The following is a 20,511-nucleotide window of genomic DNA, read 5'->3' as shown; positions in this document are numbered from 1 at the left end:
TTTACCACATTAATCCGAACCTAGCAGTTGGGATTAAGAAAGGTGCAAACAGATTCAGAAAGGAAAATTCTTACAAAGAAGGTAAAAGAATCTTTTGAATTACATAATTGATCTGGAAGAGAATTTTAAAACAATAATTAAGGACATCTAATCGGGATATAATCCATTTCTGCATTCCTTTAACAACCAAAATAGGTGGGGATAAAATAAGATAAGATATTCAAAATATGTTTTGGATAAGTTTTGATCCAATATTACAAAGGGATAATTTCAGAAACCTCCCTTGAGGTTTCCAGCAATTACAGAGAGCTCCCCTCAATTTTTAAAAATTACATCTACCGGCCTTGCTTTTAAGATTTATGTAACAATATAGACCCAATGAGCTATAAATTTTCACAAATATCCTAAAATATCCTTCTTCAAAGAACACGACAAAACAAAACAAGGTTTTAATCTTTAATTTCTCGTACATACTCACTAAAACAAACAATAAAATCTACGGTCTGCACCTTGTTAATTTGGTAACTTTAATTTGCTAACATTTGTAAAGAGTAAAACTATTGGGAGAAAAAAAAAAAAAAAAAGAAAGGGTCTACAATTTTTATAAAATGAAAGAGACAGGAAGACAAAAAATATAGATAAATTTTAGAGAAAGTAAAAAATTGATAGTGGTGTGGTTAGTAATAATGGAGCACGACATTTGATAAGAGTGAGAAGCGGTTGTAGGAGAAAAAGAGAGAAGAATATGAAGAGGGAGGGAGGGAGAAAGAGATGAAAATTAGAAAATTGATATAAATTATTTTTTGAAATTAGTAAATGACAAGTAGAATAATAAAAAGTATTTTTGACTTTAAATGTCCCTCTATGAGTTAATTATTAAGTGGAGGACATTTTAGTCATTTGATTGGTCCAAGGGATGTCTATGTAATTATTGAAACCTCAGGAGAGCCGAGTGAAATTGTCAAAAACCTCAAGGAGGTTTCTGAAATTATCCCTATTACAAATTAACAATCTGGATGCGGCGTTTCGCATTTGCTATTTGAGATTTTAAGAAGAAGAGTGGCTAATCACGCCTTCTTTCAACAACTTGAAGTATTAATTTACCATATCTAAATTGTCAAGATAGAGCCTTCAAGAAGCATACTTATTATTGAGTATCTTTTTTTTTTCTTTTTTTTTTTTTGAATCTGATTTGAACTATCTCTTTTGTTTTGGTGCCTCTGATTTGAAAATCCCATTTAGCCTACACGTATATATGCAATCTGTTTTTACTCCAACCAAAAAAAAAGTTAAAAGGAATTCATCAAAGACCAAGCATGTGACAAGAGAGTTCAGCAGATTATACGCAGGCGTCTTGTCCACATTTGTGGCCTATAAGGACAGAATGTTTGCCAACACATAGCTAATGTGTTGAAGTTTCTATTCCATCAATTAGACCTATCTGCCAAAGAATATTCTATTAACAACATCAACTGGCAAGGCATAAGCCGGATCAATAGCTTTTAGTCCAGGATACTCAAGAAGTGAAAGACCTGCCAGAAAACAAAAGTTTTAAGAGACTGAAGCACCAGAAAATGAACCATAAGAAAGAAAGATAAATCACATAATACTACTACCAATAGGTGAAAATTGGAATTGATGCTAAATAGTAAGATGCAGACGCTATGCCTGAGTGGAAGTTAAGGAATTATGTAAAAGCTCATCAACATGTAAGTAATCTCACAGACAGTACTCTCACAATATATAACAGCTCATCAAGAATATTAACTCATCCTGAAGCAATGAAGAATTTACTCATTTACGAAAATATATCAAGGAATATGATGAGATTATTCCTTTTTTCTTTTTAAGGATGCTGCAATATCAACTATATTTGTGTAAGTCGAACAACAATCAAGTAAGCATTTGACAAACCCAACAAGGGGAGGGTGGGGAAAAAAGAGTTATGCAGTCGCCTTTCAACACAAAAAGCTATCGTTGAGTAACAGACGGTTCCTCCAAAGGTAGACGTACTAGGAAGATTTCAGATGAAACTCTTACCAGCAACTCCAAAATAGGTGTGGAAGACATCAACTGCATCCTCTGGCTGGTCTGAAATTCCTCCATTCTCCTTGTCCTATATTTTATAGAACAAAACGTAACGATATTAACTTCCGAAGGTAAAATTAAACATTAGACATCATATTAAAAATGGACAAGAAAATAATGGATTCACAAGTAACCTGACAGTCCAAGATAAATTTGATAAGCTTTTCCTTGTCAATCCAGTGAACTCTGTCGATCATGATCAAGCTGGAAAGAACCCACCATGAGTAACAGACCTGCAATGATGCCAAAAGAAACATTAACAAAAAAATATACATAGAAATAACCACAATATGTGTAAAGGATAGTCTTGACACAGCAAATATTAACTCACATCAGGAAGCTTCTCTGGACGACCATTTAGACCTCCAGATTTGACTTGTCGCTCACATAACCACCATCCAAGGAGATCCTTGTCAACATGGTGCAGAGAGCCAGTTACGGCAAGAGCTGCCACACAACAGAAAACTGCATAGAGAATAAACATGGAAGTTAAATCCTTTTTCTATGACATTACTTGTGAATATCCTTCATAATGCACAACTAGAACACTTCTTATTGCCAAGAAGGACCTTTCAGGGCAGCTCAATGAAAACTTCAACAATATGTAAAGAAGAGTTGAGCAACAATACTGCATGCAGAAAGCTACCTCCTTAACTCTTATAATCAGATAAGTCCTGATACACCCCACAGCTCCAGATGCACACAGACATATCCAAATTCGTGAATATGTTGATTGAAACACCTTAATTAATTTCACTAATTTGACAGTCATGGTCAGATTGAACCATGATGCAAATGTTAACTCCAAAAACGTTTTAAATCAGACTTCAATATTTGATATTGCCGTATAGCTATGGTTTATCTTTTACAGGAATCATCATAATAAGCATAATAAAATGTAATATTTACTCGAGAATACAGAGAAAAAAACAGATCCCAAAGCGGAGTATATGTAGGGTATCCATGAAAGAAGAGACGAGCAACGATTTAGTTAAGAGATTGAGGACATACTTTGACCAGCATGAGACTCCGCACCAGGGGTGCATCCAAATCCACCATCAAGATTCTTGCAACTCACAATATAATTCACAGCTTTCTCCACATTAATCTTATCCAAGCGTTTTAACAACGCAAGAGATAATATTGCAACACAAGAGAACCTAAAGATGTAGTAGCGATATTATATTTCCCCACAACGGACAATGTTCAGAAAATTTTCAAAGAAGAGTCAATGCATGGAAAGAGTACCTAGTATCAATCTCGCCCCACATGTCACCAGAAAAGGATCCATCATTGTTCTGCAAGCCAGCAATATCTAGCTCCAAATGTCAAGTTCATAAGCCAATGACAAAGTAAATTCACTGTTTTGAGGTCATTCTATCACTTTGAAGTTAGCCCTTCTTATATCACCCGTTACCTCATTCCCTTCAACAAAATAGTTTTTGACCCATAAAAATTGCACATGGAAACAGCACCACAATCTTCACAAACATGTAGACTTACTAAAACTGAAAAAGTCCATTGTGGCGACATGCAGGTATCAGCACTGACACAAGTAATCAGTCTTCTCAAAATAGATTGCTACTTTGTCGACCTTGTCTACAAGTAATCAGTCTTCTATTAAAGTACACTACCTAAAGCCGTTATTCCTACAATGTCAAAGGTATTAAGTTACAGTAGTACTTATAATGAGTACATGGCTAGGTGTAGAATGCACCAAATAAAGTTCACGTTAAATATACTTCTAAGACCACCTAAACATCCTAAAGAACATGTCAAAGGATACAGTTTGACACTTTATCAATGTCAAGTGCATCTATTTTGTCGAATAGAGCCAAAACTTGGATGGCACTGAGGGTATACAACAGATGTGGGTCATGTCCAATATTACCACCAAAACCACCTGTGCAATAGGCACACAGCATAAGCCAAATTTCTAAAAGTCCAATATATCAATAAATCAGCATCCGTTTGCGGTAATGAAGTGTAGAACAAATTAAATCTCCGTTCAGCCAAAAAAGAAATGGCAAAAATAAAGGTTAGACCTTGCAGAATAATTTGCAATCTAAGTGATAATTGTGAGAAAATTAAAAGAGGAAACGAGATGAAATAATAACAAACCTGACTCATGTTGGCACTGCATCATCCAAGAAACGACCTCATCTTGATCGACTGTATTAAGCTTCCCTAGAATATCAAGAGTTGTCAACGCCCAGTATGCACCATTCAATCTGATATGTTCCATCACGACAGATTCAAAACTATCCTTCTCCTGAGCACAACACGCCAAAAGTAATTTCAGTTTATTCTTCAAAAGAAAAGTAGCTCAACTCCCAAAATCAAAACAAATTTCAAAGTTAAAACGCGGATTCAGGATGCATATCAGACGCTTTTCATACCTTCTCAATCGTTAAAATGAACTTAACGTGCTTTTCCACTGCCAGCTCTCCCATTCTGCTATAATCTAACATATTCATCATTGCATTTCAGATGAACATCAATAAAAGGAAAACGGAGACAGAAAAATGGAACCAACTTATATGACTTCTTGATGTTTAACTCAAATTTTGAATTTTAAGCACACTATTAAATTGATCAAAACCTTACTGTATCTTCTTACATGTAGCCCCAGCCTCAAAACCAACATTAGAGATGAAACCTTTTCCACTATTGAGCTGGTTCAAAGTATATTACCTTCTTTCAACAAATTGCATCCATCAAATTAATTTAATGAATAATAAATTATAAAAATCAATACTCCCAGGATTACTATCATTATGCAGATGCTACATTCTTTATCCCCCCCTAAACCATTCTCATAACTGAAACAAATTCAAAGAATATCTTCTTTTTTCACAGCAGGGGATCCATCAAATTTGCTGAATAAACAAGTCATGTAAAACTAAGCATATATGGAGACTGTGTTTTATGCCCATCATCAGCAATGAAGAAAGACTTCAACTTGGTAACACTTCTTGATCACTGATTCATGATTTCCTTAACCCAAAAAAAAAAAAAAACAACGAATTCCGAGACTTTATTAAAATTATTCAGAAAGCGGTGCATAAACTAATAAATATATCAACAGAGAAATTAAACACAAACACATACCTCGATTAGCTGGAAAAATGCGAAGTTTTGTTAAACTCTACTGGGCATTGCGACTCTAGATTTGACAGGAGGAAGAAGGAAAGTTTCTTCTTTTTCTTCCTGCTTAAACGTTAAGATTTTTGGGGCTAATGGCGGAAACGGCACCGTTTCAGGATATAAACGAGTAAATTTCTATATAATCCCTGGAGTGTTTAGGTAATTTTAATTTAGACCCTCATGTTTAAAATAAAAGGACTAATACCCCTGGCATACTGAAATTGCACCATGTCGGTCCCAGGACCCAGCCTTGAATGACAAGGCCTTGGTTTTCTTAGGACACTGTTGTGATAGAAGCCTTGATTATAGTGTTGAATTTCTATGTATTTCAGTTTACGCATATACAGTTCATGCAACGTTTCAAGCTCAAGCCTGTATGTATTAGTAGTAGTTCTTACCAATTCAACTCAGGAGTGCAACTGCCTTTCGTCTTGTATCTTGCCTGCATTAAGAAAATGTTATAAAACCACAAACTAAAGGAATTAGACTACGTAAAATTCATTAAAACGGATGAGAAAATGACTTCGCAAAATATATGTCTAGGCTCAAGGCAGTACGTACAAGATAGTAGAACTTTATTTATTTATTTATTTATTTTCACAGGTCAACAACGTCATATAAAAGATGTGACATGATAATTAACAAAAATAGAGAGGAAAAAAAAAAAGAGGAGGTACGCGATATTGGCGCGGCTCAATCAGACCGTGGGATCGAGTAAAGTGGTCGAAAGCAGAGTGTGATTGAACCGGACCAATATCTCGGACTAAAATGCGCCTCTGCATTAATGGTGCTTCAACTGGTCAAGTTTGTTAATGAATGCAGAGGGATTAAGGCTTTTTTATAGGAAGATGTTTGCGAAAGTTGGTGGTGGAGGGTTTCGATTAAGTCCATGTGGTGAGAAGACGAGAGCGGAGAGGGGGAAGAATTCTTGGACAATAAGACGTGAAGAATATTACAAGAAGAAGATGGTTGCCAGTTTTTTGAGAGGTTCTCTACGCAAAGCCGGCCATGCCAACGACACAAGGAAGCAAAGTAGACGACAACAAGAAGCAAAAGCATTTAGGTTTCTTTGTATCCATCCCAATGATGATTAGACTATACACATAATTCATTATCCTATCAGCTTGAAAAAAAAAATCTAGAAATCACTTGCCATGCAACAAGAAGTAATTAATATGTCTGTAGAAATCATTCATCATGAACAACTTGTTGTATACGTAATTCAGGGTTTGAAAAATTTACTCTCGTATGAATGGTCAAATCCACAAAACATGATGAGTTCTTTTCTGAAAAGATTTCTAATTGTCTGAAATCACTATGCATTGTTTGGCACTAAGTACTACTATATACAACAGCAGGAATAGGTCAATCTAACGTATAAAACGACGACAGGTTATCCTATTAGAAAACAGAATTTCAAGCCTCAACCTAGTAGTCGTTACATATATGGCCAAGTGAGGGTGAAATTAGTCAAATTAAAGTACTTTCCATTTTGGGTTTTGGCCCCTACTTTACTGAGGAGTAGATTCATTGATTGATTCTGTCGTCTGTTCAAGATAGTTTTCAAAATACAACTGACAAGAAATTGAATGTTGGTTGATGCCCTTTTCTTTTCTTTTTTAATAACTGGTGCTGGTGCAATTATCAGAGCTGAAGGATTGCTTTTTTTTTAAAGGAATTGATTAATCAGCAGCAAGGTTTACATCCTCAAGATCTTGAGAATTTTACTTGTGCACCAATCGTTTCTGATGAACAGAAATTTCTGCATCTACGCCTAAAAGACGTTCACATGATTTGTCCTTGTACACAACACAATGCTGGAAGATAATATCCCTACCATTTTTCCTCTCTTGTAGAAGGATATTATTATCAGTAGTCAAGTACACGAATTTTACAGCAAGAAGCCAGATTCCTGAAAACGCGCCAAGATTATTGGGCCAACTAGAGCCCATTTTCGTTTATTTCACGTTGCGAGACTTGCCGTCCTAGGGTGCTTTTGTAGGATTTAACACCGAGATCGGCCCAGCTGACTTTGGGTTGATCTTGACAGTTGATTTGAAGTTCAAATGAATCATCTGAGCTTCAGATCAATAGTCCAAAAGAAAAGCTATCTGGGGTTGCAGGTTCGAATCCCTTTACAACTAGCCCAAAAGAAAAGATTTGACTAGTGTTATTGCAAAACAGCAAAAACCAAGAGTCAGCAAGGACAAAGAAAATGCACCAGCTTTCAACAGTTGCCTAATGTATAACAAATCTTTACTGGAACCAGTTAATATATTTTACACACTCTTAGCTCCTACCATAGTCTGGTAGATTATGAGGTAAACCTCAAAAAGTATCAGTCAATATGCCCAAATGATCTGTAGCATGACCACTTTAAAAGCTTGGTTGCATCATGTCAGCCAAGTCTCAACTAGTCAGAGCAAGAGAGACAAAAAGGGCAACTTGTACATCCCTGGTTCTCAACCAGCATACTGAACAATCTTCCTTTCAAGTGAGCTTTTGTCACCACCAACAACCACGTCAACCTGCTTTCCATCTTTTATAAAGTAAAATGTCGGAACACTGCTAATTTTCCAGCTTATAGCAACATCCACAGCCTCATCAATGTCAGCTTTCAGAAACACTACTTTTGGATGCTGCGAAGCCCAACTAGCATAAATAGGAGCAATGTAACGACAGGGGCCACACCATGTTGCTGTGAAATACAGAATTGCCAGCCGGGATGTCCTTGCAGCAGCATTCAACATACTCTCCAATTCCTTCGGAGAATGGATCCCAATAACTTGTCCTGTAAATCAGAGGGAAGAAAAAAGTTGACACAAATTCCAGCAAATGAATCAGGCTGTTAAATTACCAATTGAGCATCAGAGTAAAATCATAACTTGACAGGACCAATAAGTAAACTGGATAGGGACCTAAAGCAGCATATCCAAAAAACTTTGGAAAATGTGATCTATGTTATCAAGATAGAATATTGGAAGATTAGTGCTCAAAGCAAGAAACTAAACCACTTTTAGTTACAAGACACTAGATGGAACATTTATCGTGATAAAAAGTAAAGGTAAGAAGCCAATCAACAAAGCAAACAGTAACAGTTCAAGGATAGTACAAGTGACAGGGACAATTAAATCATGCATTCTGCCAATGCCAGCAGAGTGCTAGGAAAAGAAATCTTGTCTAAACAACTAATGATAACACACCTCTCTGTGCAATTAGAGTCGTACAAGACACAGAACTGCCAAGCTATGCTAGCAAACAGCTACTTATATGATGCACTGGACAAATGAGATGATTAAAGAATGACACTTGAAAAACCAATATTTACCACCATTCAAGACATAAGCAACACCAGTTATATATTCAACCTGAAAATGGTATAGAAGAAGACATACCATCTTTCAGGACAGAAGCAGCTTCAGGATCCTGCATCCAGCAAAATGGTAACCGACCTTAAACTAGGATAAGATATATATGCATGTGTGTGTCTGTGTTTATATATATATATATATATATAGGAAAAAGCAAGAAGGTTAAAGGTACTTCATTGCATTTATGTAAACTTTGTAATATTATGGCCTTGTAACCTGTATTTATTAATTCCACTATTCATGAAATATATGTGCATGGAAGGAAAAAAATTTTAATGTGATATGAGAGAAACACTTGCAGAGAATAAGCTTCTATATTGCATCTAGACCCACTTCAGAGTTCAGATCTATAGCCATACATACAACGACTTGACCAATTCTCATCCCATAAACTGTGTGATACATTCAACAATCATCTAATGCAGGTATAAAAAGCCTATTTTGTAGTGTAACAAGTGACTCAAAGACAAAAGTCAAACTGCAGCAAGCTGACAACCTAAAAGAAACAAAATTTTGCAGAAGCTGTTTACGAGCTACTAATCAAACAGCAGGCATGACACAGAAAACAAGCTGGCACAACAGGAGGAGAATATAAACTCACCAAGGTTTTAGTTTCAGGAGGCTGTTCCACCTTCTTGCCCTTCTCATTGGAAGACTGCAGTAACAAGTCATAGCTCAAAAAAGATCATTAAGAAACTAACCAATGAAGGATTAAAACTAATCTAAAAAAAAATATTTCTGTAGTGTAACATGTGACTCAAAGACAAAAGTCAAACTGCAGCAAGCTGACAGCCTAAAAGAAACAAATTTTGCAGAAGGTGTTTACGAGCTACTAATCAATGCGCAGGCATGATACAGAAAACAAACTGGCACAACAGGAGGAGAATAGAAACTCACCAAGGTTTCAGCTTCAGAAGGCTCTTCCACCTTCTTGCCCTTCTCATTGGAAGGCTGCAGTAAAAGTCATAGCTCCAAAATGATCATTAAGAAACTTACAAATCGAGGATTAAAATTAATCCCAAAAAAAAATTTCAATATTAACCTGGGCTTCAGCTCGCCGCCATCGTCTCTGACGCTGCATTTTTCTCAATTCCCTTTCTTTTCTCAAGCGGTCGTACTTTCGACGATGCTCTTCAATTTTTTGGGCGTTAGGTTCAACCTGCAATTTTAAATTAATCCATGGAAACTCACAGTAGCAGAATATGAAAGGAAAAGCAGGAGCTAAAGGCAAAGAAAAGGGGGAATCAGAAAACATGATTAGTTGAATGTAAACAACAAAAGGTCAGACTAGAACCGGCTATTGACAAGCCAATGCATTACGCATCTAACTCAAAAAGATAAACCTTAATGGTATACAATCTTTTTCTAAAGTTCACAATGGAATTAAGAACAGACTAATTCCAACTAAAGTTACCGTTGACAGCACAAGCTCGAACCAGAATTCTCATGATCTACAATAAACTTGTACCGTTTCATTTCAAACTCCAAATAAACGACAAATTGCAACTGATGGAAAGGGAAACAAGATATGCTAAAAATGTCACCAACATTATCTCTCAAAATCAATCGGAATGGAAACATTCTTGATACCAAAGTGTCAATTATTTGTATAAACTCCTACAATAAGTAGCCTTCAAGTCCAGAATCAATAATCTCTGAATTAGTAAAAGTCATGCCAATTAAGACAGATTACATAGCAGAAGGAACAAATAACAAGCCCTGACAACACATCCCAGGGAGCATCTGAAAATCTGGTCTCGTTGTTCCCAAAACGTACGATAACGAAAATAGTCAGACAAATTTTACAAATGAAAAAAGAAACAGCGATTTCAAAAATTTTACAGGAAAATTGCTACTTACTGGCCCAATTAAGCATACAAATTTTAGCATTTGAGTCATAGCTTTCAATTCAAATTCATGTGATAGCATCTTATAACAAGTTAAAAAAAGACAGACAATGAAACTGGAAATGCAAAACCCCCAAAAATTCAACAAGCAGCATGATGAAAATCTGAAAAAAAAAAAAAGGGACTAATTACCTCTTCCTAATAAGATATCAGAAAGAGCTGAAATAGACAGAATCTGAAGTGGATACAGGCTCTATACTGGTCAAGAAAAAAGTAGGATTCAGCCGGTCACCGTTATTGATAAATAAGGAGGCAAGAAGCAAAGAAGAGAATCTAAGAGAAATGAGGTTAGGGTTCTTTACAACATGTGAGCTATTTAATGATAACCTGGCACCATCATTCAAAAGATCAACGGTGGGGATAAAATTCAGTCTGCCAGAAAATAAATAGGTACTTAATCTAAAACATATTTTCATGGAAAATTTATGAGGTTTCTAAACAAACATATGTCTATCAGTTGCAATTTGGGCTTCAGTTATTCCATGAAGGTGCAAGTGGACCAATCTTAACTCAAACTCGATTACAAGGAGATTTACATAAAGCCTAGAACTCAGGCCCAAATGTTGTTGTAGGGCTTGACATGGTAAGAGATCTATGAATGGCATCTATCTCTATGGAAAGAAGCAAACCATAAGTGGAGCAGCTTGATACATCCAAATCGCACTTCTATTGCATCATATGTCTTTTTGTAAAAGGTGAAATACATCGACATCCAAAGGTATGAAGCATTTCCGAGTAAGACAAGATAATTACCTTTTTAAGCTCAATATTAATCTCCTCATCATAGTCTAACTTTGATGCCATTCGCAGATCACTTGCAGCCTCCTCCCATAAACCCAACATAGCCCTTGCTATTCCTCGTTCTTTATAACCTTTGGCTGAATCAGGGTTGATCTGAGGAATTTAGTCAGAACATTAGTCGAGTCTTTAATTACTAAATATATCTCCCCAAACTTAATAATGATCACAATAATGTTCAACTCAAATATCAACGCGACTTCAATGCCAAAGATATATATTAAAATCTAGTGGAATACCTGTAACGCTGCATTAGCATCATGGATTGCAGCATTTGGCTTCTTCAGCTTAGCAAAAACACTAGCTGAAACATGTATAATGGCATTTCCGGTCAATATCAAAATCATATGTCAAGAATACCTAAAAGATACTACAAGGACTTGAGGTGATTTACATGCATGAGAATTACCTCTAGTAGCATATAATATTGCTGAAATTGGATTCAGCAAAATAGCTTCAGTTAGGTGATCTATGGCTTCATTCAGCTTACCTACAAGGAAAATAGTTACTATGGTAAATAATGCATAGCAGTTTTAGTAGGAAACGCGTTTCAAGGTAGCAATAGCAAAGAAACAGACCCTTAGCAATTGCATCTATAGCATTTGACTTGTATTCTTGGGCCGCATCTCGACTTTCCTCAGTTACTTCGATTGAGGGATCTCCCATCTGTTACAAAAACAGAATAATATCTCCAATAACAGAATACATTGGAAAGATTAATGACTACAACGTATATCAACTCAGGTAAGTGCTTCCACCCAACACCTTCTGCGAAGGATCGTTATCAGGCTGCACAACATCAGCATCATCCAATTCAAGATCAGACTCAACAATGTCTTCATCTGAATTTTCTGCACTTGATGAATGTTTCTTGGAATCACAATGCTCTCCAGAATCTAAAATGTCCTCCCGATCTGTCTCCTATACAGCATTCTCCATTGTCAATGCAAAAAGAAAATGCATACAAAATCTGAATAGATCCAACTACGGCAACAAGGGATTCATATAAAACTACGTAATAAATCATAAAGAATATACATTTAGTTAAGCTAGAACTCATGCAATGCTATTGATGGATTTATACGATGTCAAGTCTACAAAGCTACGTTCAGTCGGAATGTAACTTAATTTCCATCCATAGTCCACATTTTACATGTTGGAAACTTTTTCTAAATTGCGCAACACGGCCAACCCAAATATTGGAGGTATTAAATAATTTAGTCTCTCAAGACTTCCGTCTCCAATTTTGCATACGACGTTTCCACAAATGCATTCATCCTCCAAGAACATGCTAGTAAAATAAACCAATTAAATAGAGCCTCGTACAAACTAGTACGAAATGGTTCACCATAAATGACCAAATTCTGCATTCTAGCAAATGATGTAAGATATATAAAACCAAAATGACACTTTCCCGTATACTAAATTCTCAGGACTCTTGTAGCAGTTTCATTCTGTCGACATTATCCCATAGTAAAATTGCACACGCCAACTTTTACTGTATCAACCAAAATTCATGCACTTTTATAACGCATATGAACAATTTCACAAAAAATTAAGTGACTGACATTTGAGCAAGTAAACAAGCAAAACTACTGATATTAAAAAGGCTTACTGATTTAGCGGGAGGCGAAACACGGGCACCAAGGCTATACAAAAATAATAAATAAATAAATCAAAAGATCAAATTTTTCTACATAAATTAACCCCACCAGAGATTGAAACCCAAAACCCCAATACAAATGTTATAGAAAAAAAAATGAACTTGATCAATTAGAACACTAGTAATTCAGTTAAAAATGGTATATCGAGCACAAAATCTTTACCTCTGGAGATAATTTTTGAAGAAGGCAAGAGAAGGGTTGTGTAAAATTGAAGGGTTGGCTTTACATTGTTCAATGAATAGCTTTAATTCTTGGAGGTTTTCAGCTGCTTCCATTACTGAGAACAATGGTCTCCTCGTTTTCTCGTCCGCGTCCAACTTCGTCAGCACCGAGGACTACTATAACCACAATTTTACCCGAGGCGTGCGCTTTTAGTTAAGATGACGAAATTTAAGCAGTTTCTGGAATTTTGTGGTAAATTTACTAACCTTCCCAAATAATTAATAAATGTTTGGCACCCCAAGAAAAAAAAATTTTTCTTGTACTTAACACTTCTTTTTTTTTTTTTTGGGGGACACGTATCTTACTACTAAGCCAAGATAAAAGGGGTGTCCTTGGTAACTTTGTGTGCGTTTCAAACAGTAAATTATAAGCATTGTCAGGTGATAATAACGCCAGTAGAATTTTGTAATCGTCTTCGTCTACATTTAGCACTAAATATTCTAAATGCTATAAGTATTGGTAGCTGATAATATTAGAATTTTTTAATGAAGTGTTCAGCTTGGGAAAGTTGCAAGCGACTTCTCTTCTTTCTTTTTTTTTTTTGGTTTAATTTGTGAACTAAGGTTTGAGCAGCCTTTTTCCCATCACTACTCATCCTTTGATTCTATCCTTCGATTTTATTTTGCTTCACATGTTCATATATAGTCGACCTTGTTGCTTATGTTTAAAAACCAACTTACAATTGCATTTTTTATGAGTTTCTATGAAGGAACGGAGAGGACAATGCTGAATTGAGAATTCAGAAGAAAAAACAAGAACATTAACTGGGGTGGTTGTACAGGAGAGAATTCAATTCAATATATGTTCTTTCTTCTTGCCTAAATGCCAGGGCGTCTAGCAACTTTGAAAGGCTTCTTCTTTCCCGGTTAAATTTAATTCCATTCAAACTAAGACTTAAGCTGCTTCAATGGACAACATCATTCTTTTTATTTCTATCCAGCTCATCTTCAAAGAAATGAGCAATTTCTGCTTGCAGTCTTCCATAATCCATTAGAATAATTTTCTGCTTGTAATCTTCAAAGAAACGAGCATTTTCTCTTGTAGTCTTCCTCCTTCCATAATCCTCCATTACAATAAGGTGCTACAAAGCGCACGAAACACTACTATTCAACCAAGGATGGGGCAGGGCTTCCAACCTCAAGTTCCAAGACATGAATACAACAGTAGGCTCCTACTGTAGTACTAAACTACTATATATTACAGTGTGGCTATCAATGAACATTAATTGGTTTGAACATGGTCAAATGAAAAAGGCCCTATTACAACGCAATACAATACTATTACCTAAAATCACATCTAACCTGTCACAAAAAAAAAAAGCCAAAAGAATACAACATAAATACATGTATTATTGTCCAAAACTACATTTCCTTGAGCTTATGCTTCCATTTTTTTTCCCCACTTTTGGCCATCTTACATCGGATCTTCCCACTCTTCCACGCAAAGCTAGTTGATGGCCGGGAGAGGACAAGAGCCAGAAGAGTTGACAGAGATGCTTCTGCCACCAGATGCAGGGCTGCCACATTCTTCAGATGGCTTGTTGGCATATGGTGATGCGCTCAATGTCCTGGGGCACACAAAATATGTTAATTGAGATGCAAGAATCCAGCTTTCTAATCCACGTTTTGCTTTTACCAATTCTACACACAGCCATATCCATATTCAATTGGTTACCCAATCTTGCTCAAGTACTTCTATCTGTATTAACTTAATCATTTTTATCCACCAAACAACTTAATGATTTTTATCCACCAATCTTGCTCAAGTATTTCTATCTGTATTAACTTAATGATTTTTATCCACCAAATAACCCAAGGAAAATCGATAATTACCTTTCCTTGCGCTTCTCCAAGAATCTAGCCAATGATGCCTTGCGAAACTGAGGCACAGCAGCTTTAAAAATGGACATTTGCAATGTATTATGAACAAGTTCGCAGCATAGGATTTACACAAGAATTACAAAGATATATTTAATGGCACATGAAGTCCACAAAAATGCAAGAGAATATACCTGATGCAATTAGGGAAGCAGGGGCAGATCCTAATGGACTGGCATTTTTGGAAGGCTCCCCTTTACTGGGTGTTGCTAGGGTCCCAATTGTTCTCATTGCAGTTGCATCGTTCGGTATGACAGACCTTCCCGGAGTATGGCAGGTTATAGAAATGGGGCTTGAAATGCATGGTTTTGCATTATTTGACTGGTTCACAGCAAAGCTCTCAACAATGGATGGCCTAACCATGGGTGCCTGAACTGGAGATATAGGAACTGCAGGTACTGCAGCGACAGTCGGGACTGGGGGAGAAGGCACTGGAGGTGCATTTCCAGCCAATAACATTATAGCTTGAGCCTATATCCAAATACATGTTGAGATGTTAATAACCAAACAAACACCAAAAGCATCAATTAACGGATAAAGGTAACAACTGTAACCTTTTCAGGAGAAATGTCATCATATACACACACTGAACCGGCATAGAATATGGTCAACTGAGCTGGAGCTCCTGAGGTCTTAGAAGTGCTCCTGCAGAACAAAGCAGATCAGACTTTACGTTTCCGTCAACATTCGTAACATACAATTACTACCTCAGAAATGGTAAATGCCAGTTAATATACCGTAACTCGGTGGAGCCCACTAGCGGACTCACAGAATTAACAACTGGAATCGAACTTGGTGCTGGAAGAGGTTGAGGGGTTGTAGATCCAATCAGATTCTGTCCAGCAGGAGAAGTAAAGTACTGATGAACAGGGGCGGGCATAGTTACTGAAACCGTTTGTTTTGTTTGCGTGGTAAGTGGGATTCCTCTAGCTTCAAGAGGACGATGAACTGAAAGTGCATCAAAAGGTTTTGAAGGATAGGTGGTTGCAGTATAGTGGGTTCCCCCTTGCTTATCAAGAATCATCATATTTTTCTGAAAAACCAATCAAAAAGCAGAATAGGCATTTGAGAAAAGCAGATATTCAAGTATCATGTGTTTAACACAAAGCTTCGAACTTAAATGTATCTGTATTATCAAAGCTTTGAACTTAAATGGATTTGTACTTATGAAGACTACAAGGGGTGCCTATTTGGACTATACAATTTTTTGAAAGTTCAAAAGAAGATTTGGCAAAGGAAAACAAAGATAACCTGCACAACGGATGAATAAGGTTTCTGACTGGAGTCAACAGCCTCTGTAGTGGTTATTGTCACTAATCCAGTTGTTGCCAGAGCCTCAAAGCCAGTTTTAGGCTTATCATCTTTTGCACCTGCACCTGCACCTGCACCTTCGAAAGAGAAAAACTGAGGGTTGGCAGAAGCCTTGTTCGAGAATGACCACTGCATCGTTGAACCTCTCAATGGAGCTGCAGATTTGAAACACAAGAAAAATCATTACCAACTTAGTCTTCGTTAGAAATGCTAAGTAATATACCTATTACTTAAAAGTAAAAAAAAAAGAATCTTCATACCGATTATTAGGTGTAAAATTACCTAATAAGCAACTACTAAGCAGTATATTTGGTGAAGTAAAAGTTCAGAGAAACAAACAGAAGAGAAGCCAAGCCTCCTCAACTATGACTCAAAGTAACCTATATAATCTTTCATTACCACTTTTATATTTGTATTCTTCAAGTGTTCAAATAAAGAACTCAAAGTGCTCGATGAGTGCAGCTGTAAAGGGGAGATGAACATGTTCATCAACATATAAAATATGAATAACTAGGCATCTCATGCGCATTATAATAAACAATTGTTATACCCATCAAGGCATATTAACTATTAATTAAAGAATATGGAAACCCTTCTGGTCAAAACAACTTAAGATATTGCAATTAAACATTTCGGGGTTTACAATCTGATTATTTTATTAAAGGCATCATTATTAAAAAAATAAACATCTTTTTCGGTAGGAGAACAGAAGCACGATTGTTTAATATATATATGTAGACGACTTACTTGGAAGGCACAACTTCTTGCAATATAATAACATACAACATTAATCAAAGGTCTCATGAGGTGCATGTTAGCTAATGTACAATTTAACTAACACAAGAAACAAGAAAGGAAATAAAGTATTCCAAAGGAAACTGTGCTAAAGTAAACCAAGTGGAAAAGATGATGACGAAAGAAAACAACCAGAAATCTCCACCTTTCCACAACTACACTGGTAACTACAACAAATAAAAATTCATTCTTTATTCTCCATTTGAATTTTCTTAATAAACGTGAACCACCCCACCATATGTCTTCAGGTTGCAATTTATTGAACCTCAATAAAACAGGAGTGTTAGTAACAGCTTAGAATAACAGTCAACAGTGAAAACATGTTCCCGTAGCCAAACCCTTTGACAACTGAGAAATCTGTAACTAAAAATACAGGCAAGAATCAAAGGAAATCTTGAAAACCCATGTATTATTTTGGTTTCTTGATTTAAATGTCCCCTCGACTTTGCTCAAAGTTGGTTTCTTTACAACAAATTTAGACAAAAGCACCTTTTTTTTTTCAATAAGGCATCTTATGTTCCTTTGTCCAAACCAAGCTGTCAGCTAAAAAACTGCAAATTCATATGATAAAGAAGATAAAAGAGAAGCATAAAAAGCTCACATGGACTACCTGAATCTGTGGTTTCCTCAGGAACTTCTGTCTTCACCGTCGCAGTCTTCAAGCCCATGAAATCTCTCTCCATTCTTTAAATCAACAGAATCTAGGAAAAAATATTCCCTTTGTGTGAGAAGATGAGAGAATTAATCTGGGATCCTTTGTTTTTTTGGCTCTTTTGGCTGCTGAGGGAATGGTTTTTGTTGTTTACTGTCTATGGTGGAGAAGGGAGGAAATGAAAAATGAGGGAAACAAAATGAAGTCGAGATTGTGATTTGAATGTGAAAAATGAAATGATCCCGATAATTCAATGATTCTAGATCAAATCTAAGCCGTTCAAACTTTATGATTAAGCTTTTGAGTCAGCGATTTGTCTGATAGTTCCCTCTCCGTGGACCGGCTATAGCCTGTTATAGATAGGTAGGCCCCATGGACGTAGTTTCGTCCTTACTCTTTATAGTATACCTTGAAAGGAGAAATTACTGACTGAATAGTGAGAGTCAACGTTTGTGTATCGTTGACGATGGCTATACAAATTTGCAAAGCTCAGACTTGGACTCAAACAAATAAGGCTAAAATTTAAATCTTACTGTTACATATTCAGATTAGTAATTTCCGATAATTCAAACTTTTATACGGGAATTGTAAATATTTCTACTTCTCGAGAAATAGTGACAAATCGATAGGCTTGACTGGAAGAATCCGGTGGAAGAATTTTGTGTAATATATAATAATATTTTTCATCTATAGCTCAAATCGAATATGTAATTATTGAAATGGTATGACTTTAATTTTCAAGTGAGAGGCCTACTTTCACATAATTTAAAAATCTAATATTTGATAGAAAATCATACTATATTAGCTAACATACTTAAAATTATGGAAACTGATATAATAACGATTTTTTAAATAATTTTTCATCCCCTCTCCACACCATTCCCACATTTTAACCAATTTTTATATTTAGTTTCAATTTTGTAAAAAAACTACTAACAAATGTTTTCGGACCTCTATTAAAAACATTTTAACAAATGTTTTTGGAAACATTTTAACTTGCCAACTCTATTATAAATTAAAAAACATATTTACCCTATCTTCTGATTGAGTTAATGAATTTTACGAACACTCATGCTATTTTTATTAAAATAGCTATCATGAAAAAATTTCGGATAGCAAAAGAAGTGGGGATCAAATAAATCATTCAACATGAATAGTAAAAGAATTAGTAATCACAATTTTACAAAATCATACACGTTTCGGATTCCAAAATTACTAGACCATCAATAATGTCACGCTATCTGTTATCATGAACTGTACACGAGAAACGGTAAAACGGGAAAAGAAAAAAAAAAAAAAAAAGGAAAAAGAGAAAGCAGTCGGTCAAATTCCCATATAAAAAATTTGGACAGGTAATTTGGCGGGCTCAAAAATTATTAAATTAACCAGTAGAAGTAGCCGGTGAATTTTACCGTTTGTTCCCGGTGAACGAGCACGTGCAGCCTCAGTTTCCTTAGATTCTAGGTCTATGAAGACACGCGGAATGACACGTGAGTACGTTCTGATTTGCTGTGCAGGGGTGCACAAACGCCATAGGCGCCCAGCAAAAAATCACAAACCACGAGAAACATCGGCCAAGTCGACAGCTGATCCGAATGAGACGCTGATGTTGGCAAGCCCGCATTATTCCGCTCACCAGATGTCAATCACCAATCACGGGTGGTCCAACCTCAATCCCTAAAGAAATTAGCCCTTCACAGATTAAAATGGGATTTTATCCAAAAATAAAAACAAAAAAAGAGAGAGTGAGAGACAAAAGTGGGCTGGACTAAGGCTTTTAATCTCTCTTCTTTTTTTTTTTTTTTGTGAAACAAATTTTCAAAGAGGAAATTTAGTACTCTTAAAAGATGGATACTCATTTGAATTTCAGAGGGAATCCTTTGTATGTTTCTTCTTGGTTTTGGTTACTTAATTGAGTTAAAACAAGCTGCCTGAAAATACCAAGATTACGTTCTAAAGAAAATCTTCTTGTTGATCAAATAAATGATACTAACTTGATTTCAGTCATTTTTCTAGCCTTTCTTTTCATTTCCCTTGCCTATCTACTTTTTTTTTTTTTTTTAGAGTAGTAATCCTTACTCAGGTTTTATTTTTACTTCTAGGGATGGCATTTTTTTTTTCTTTCAAAGCGGGTAATGTATGTTACATGTTTGTACTTCAAGTGAGTAAATCTTTTAAAATTTGTGTGCATTATATAGCTCCTATTGTTCGTTTTATGTTCTTTTCAATTAATATACCTATTACAAGGCAAGCTGGAATAGGGAATGTCAAGCAAAGTTTCCTAACTCCAAATTCAGCTCAATTAATTCAATACAAAAATTGGTTTGTATTTTCGGTTTCTATTTTGCAAGAACAAAATCAAAGGTGAAGGCATAGTTGACAATGAAACTCAACCTAATTAATAAGGGGTTTCACCTGTGATCGACAAATCAAGAGTTCGTGTAATTAAGAAAATAAGTAAAGAATCATTATTAATTTTCTTGATTTAAAAAAAAATAAAGGAACAAAATCAAAGGCTTGAATTGAACCATTCATAATTATGAGTACCATGTGAAATAATGCATTGGAACGACCCATGACTACCACATATTTGGTCAACTACGATCACATCAGGTTTATGTCTCGTGCCAATGGAAGCAGCATTAATTGTCAGCTGTTCCCGTCATCCGGACTAAAGTC

The 20,511-nt window shown here is 35.8% G+C and overlaps 3 protein-coding genes across 7 annotated transcripts; all 3 read right to left on the bottom strand.

Moving 5' to 3' along the window:
- Positions 1–1,317: 1,317 nt before the first annotated feature.
- Positions 1,318–5,350, bottom strand: LOC113739816 (geranylgeranyl transferase type-2 subunit beta 1). 2 transcript variants are annotated; one of them, XM_027267156.2, is made up of 10 exons: positions 5,200–5,350; positions 4,488–4,552; positions 4,210–4,360; positions 3,875–3,991; positions 3,337–3,403; positions 3,100–3,248; positions 2,420–2,553; positions 2,223–2,321; positions 2,041–2,116; positions 1,318–1,532 (listed from the first exon to the last, which is right to left on the bottom strand). In XM_027267156.2, exons 2-10 carry the CDS (start codon positions 4,539–4,541, stop codon positions 1,438–1,440), a joined length of 942 nt encoding a protein of 313 aa, XP_027122957.2. In that variant the 5' UTR covers positions 4,542–4,552; positions 5,200–5,350; the 3' UTR covers positions 1,318–1,437. The 2 variants fall into 2 exon arrangements, with proteins under 2 accessions (XP_027122957.2, XP_027122958.2); XM_027267157.2 differs by having other exon boundaries at positions 4,488–4,542; positions 5,200–5,327.
- Positions 5,351–7,440: 2,090 nt separating this feature from the next.
- Positions 7,441–13,391, bottom strand: LOC113739815 (TPR repeat-containing thioredoxin TDX). Its single transcript, XM_027267155.2, has 12 exons — positions 13,138–13,391; positions 12,927–12,960; positions 12,077–12,232; positions 11,890–11,977; positions 11,721–11,801; positions 11,551–11,615; positions 11,267–11,407; positions 9,649–9,765; positions 9,504–9,557; positions 9,208–9,261; positions 8,631–8,661; positions 7,441–8,026 (listed from the first exon to the last, which is right to left on the bottom strand). The coding sequence occupies exons 1-12, from the start codon at positions 13,248–13,250 to the stop codon at positions 7,698–7,700; spliced, it is 1,263 nt and encodes a 420-aa protein (XP_027122956.1). The 5' UTR covers positions 13,251–13,391; the 3' UTR covers positions 7,441–7,697.
- An 874-nt stretch (positions 13,392–14,265) lies between these two features.
- Positions 14,266–18,056, bottom strand: LOC113739925 (protein TIFY 6B-like). Of its 4 annotated transcripts, none has more exons than XM_027267344.2 (7): positions 17,791–18,056; positions 16,326–16,540; positions 15,812–16,107; positions 15,629–15,719; positions 15,209–15,545; positions 15,030–15,090; positions 14,266–14,764 (listed from the first exon to the last, which is right to left on the bottom strand). In XM_027267344.2, the coding sequence occupies exons 1-7, from the start codon at positions 17,861–17,863 to the stop codon at positions 14,644–14,646; spliced, it is 1,194 nt and encodes a 397-aa protein (XP_027123145.2). In that variant the 5' UTR covers positions 17,864–18,056; the 3' UTR covers positions 14,266–14,643. The 4 variants fall into 4 exon arrangements, with proteins under 4 accessions (XP_027123145.2, XP_027123144.2, XP_027123146.2 ...); XM_027267343.2 differs by having other exon boundaries at positions 14,564–14,764; positions 17,782–17,997; XM_027267345.2 differs by lacking the exon at positions 17,791–18,056 and adding an exon at positions 16,668–16,806 and having other exon boundaries at positions 14,564–14,764.
- Between the last annotated feature and the right edge of the window lie 2,455 nt (positions 18,057–20,511).

Source organism: Coffea arabica, chromosome 4c (genome assembly GCF_036785885.1).
Source record: "Coffea arabica cultivar ET-39 chromosome 4c, Coffea Arabica ET-39 HiFi, whole genome shotgun sequence".
Taxonomy (NCBI): Eukaryota; Viridiplantae; Streptophyta; class Magnoliopsida; order Gentianales; family Rubiaceae; genus Coffea; species Coffea arabica.
The sequence above is the reverse complement of the archived record's forward strand: the minus strand, read 5'-3'. Positions and strand labels throughout refer to the sequence as shown.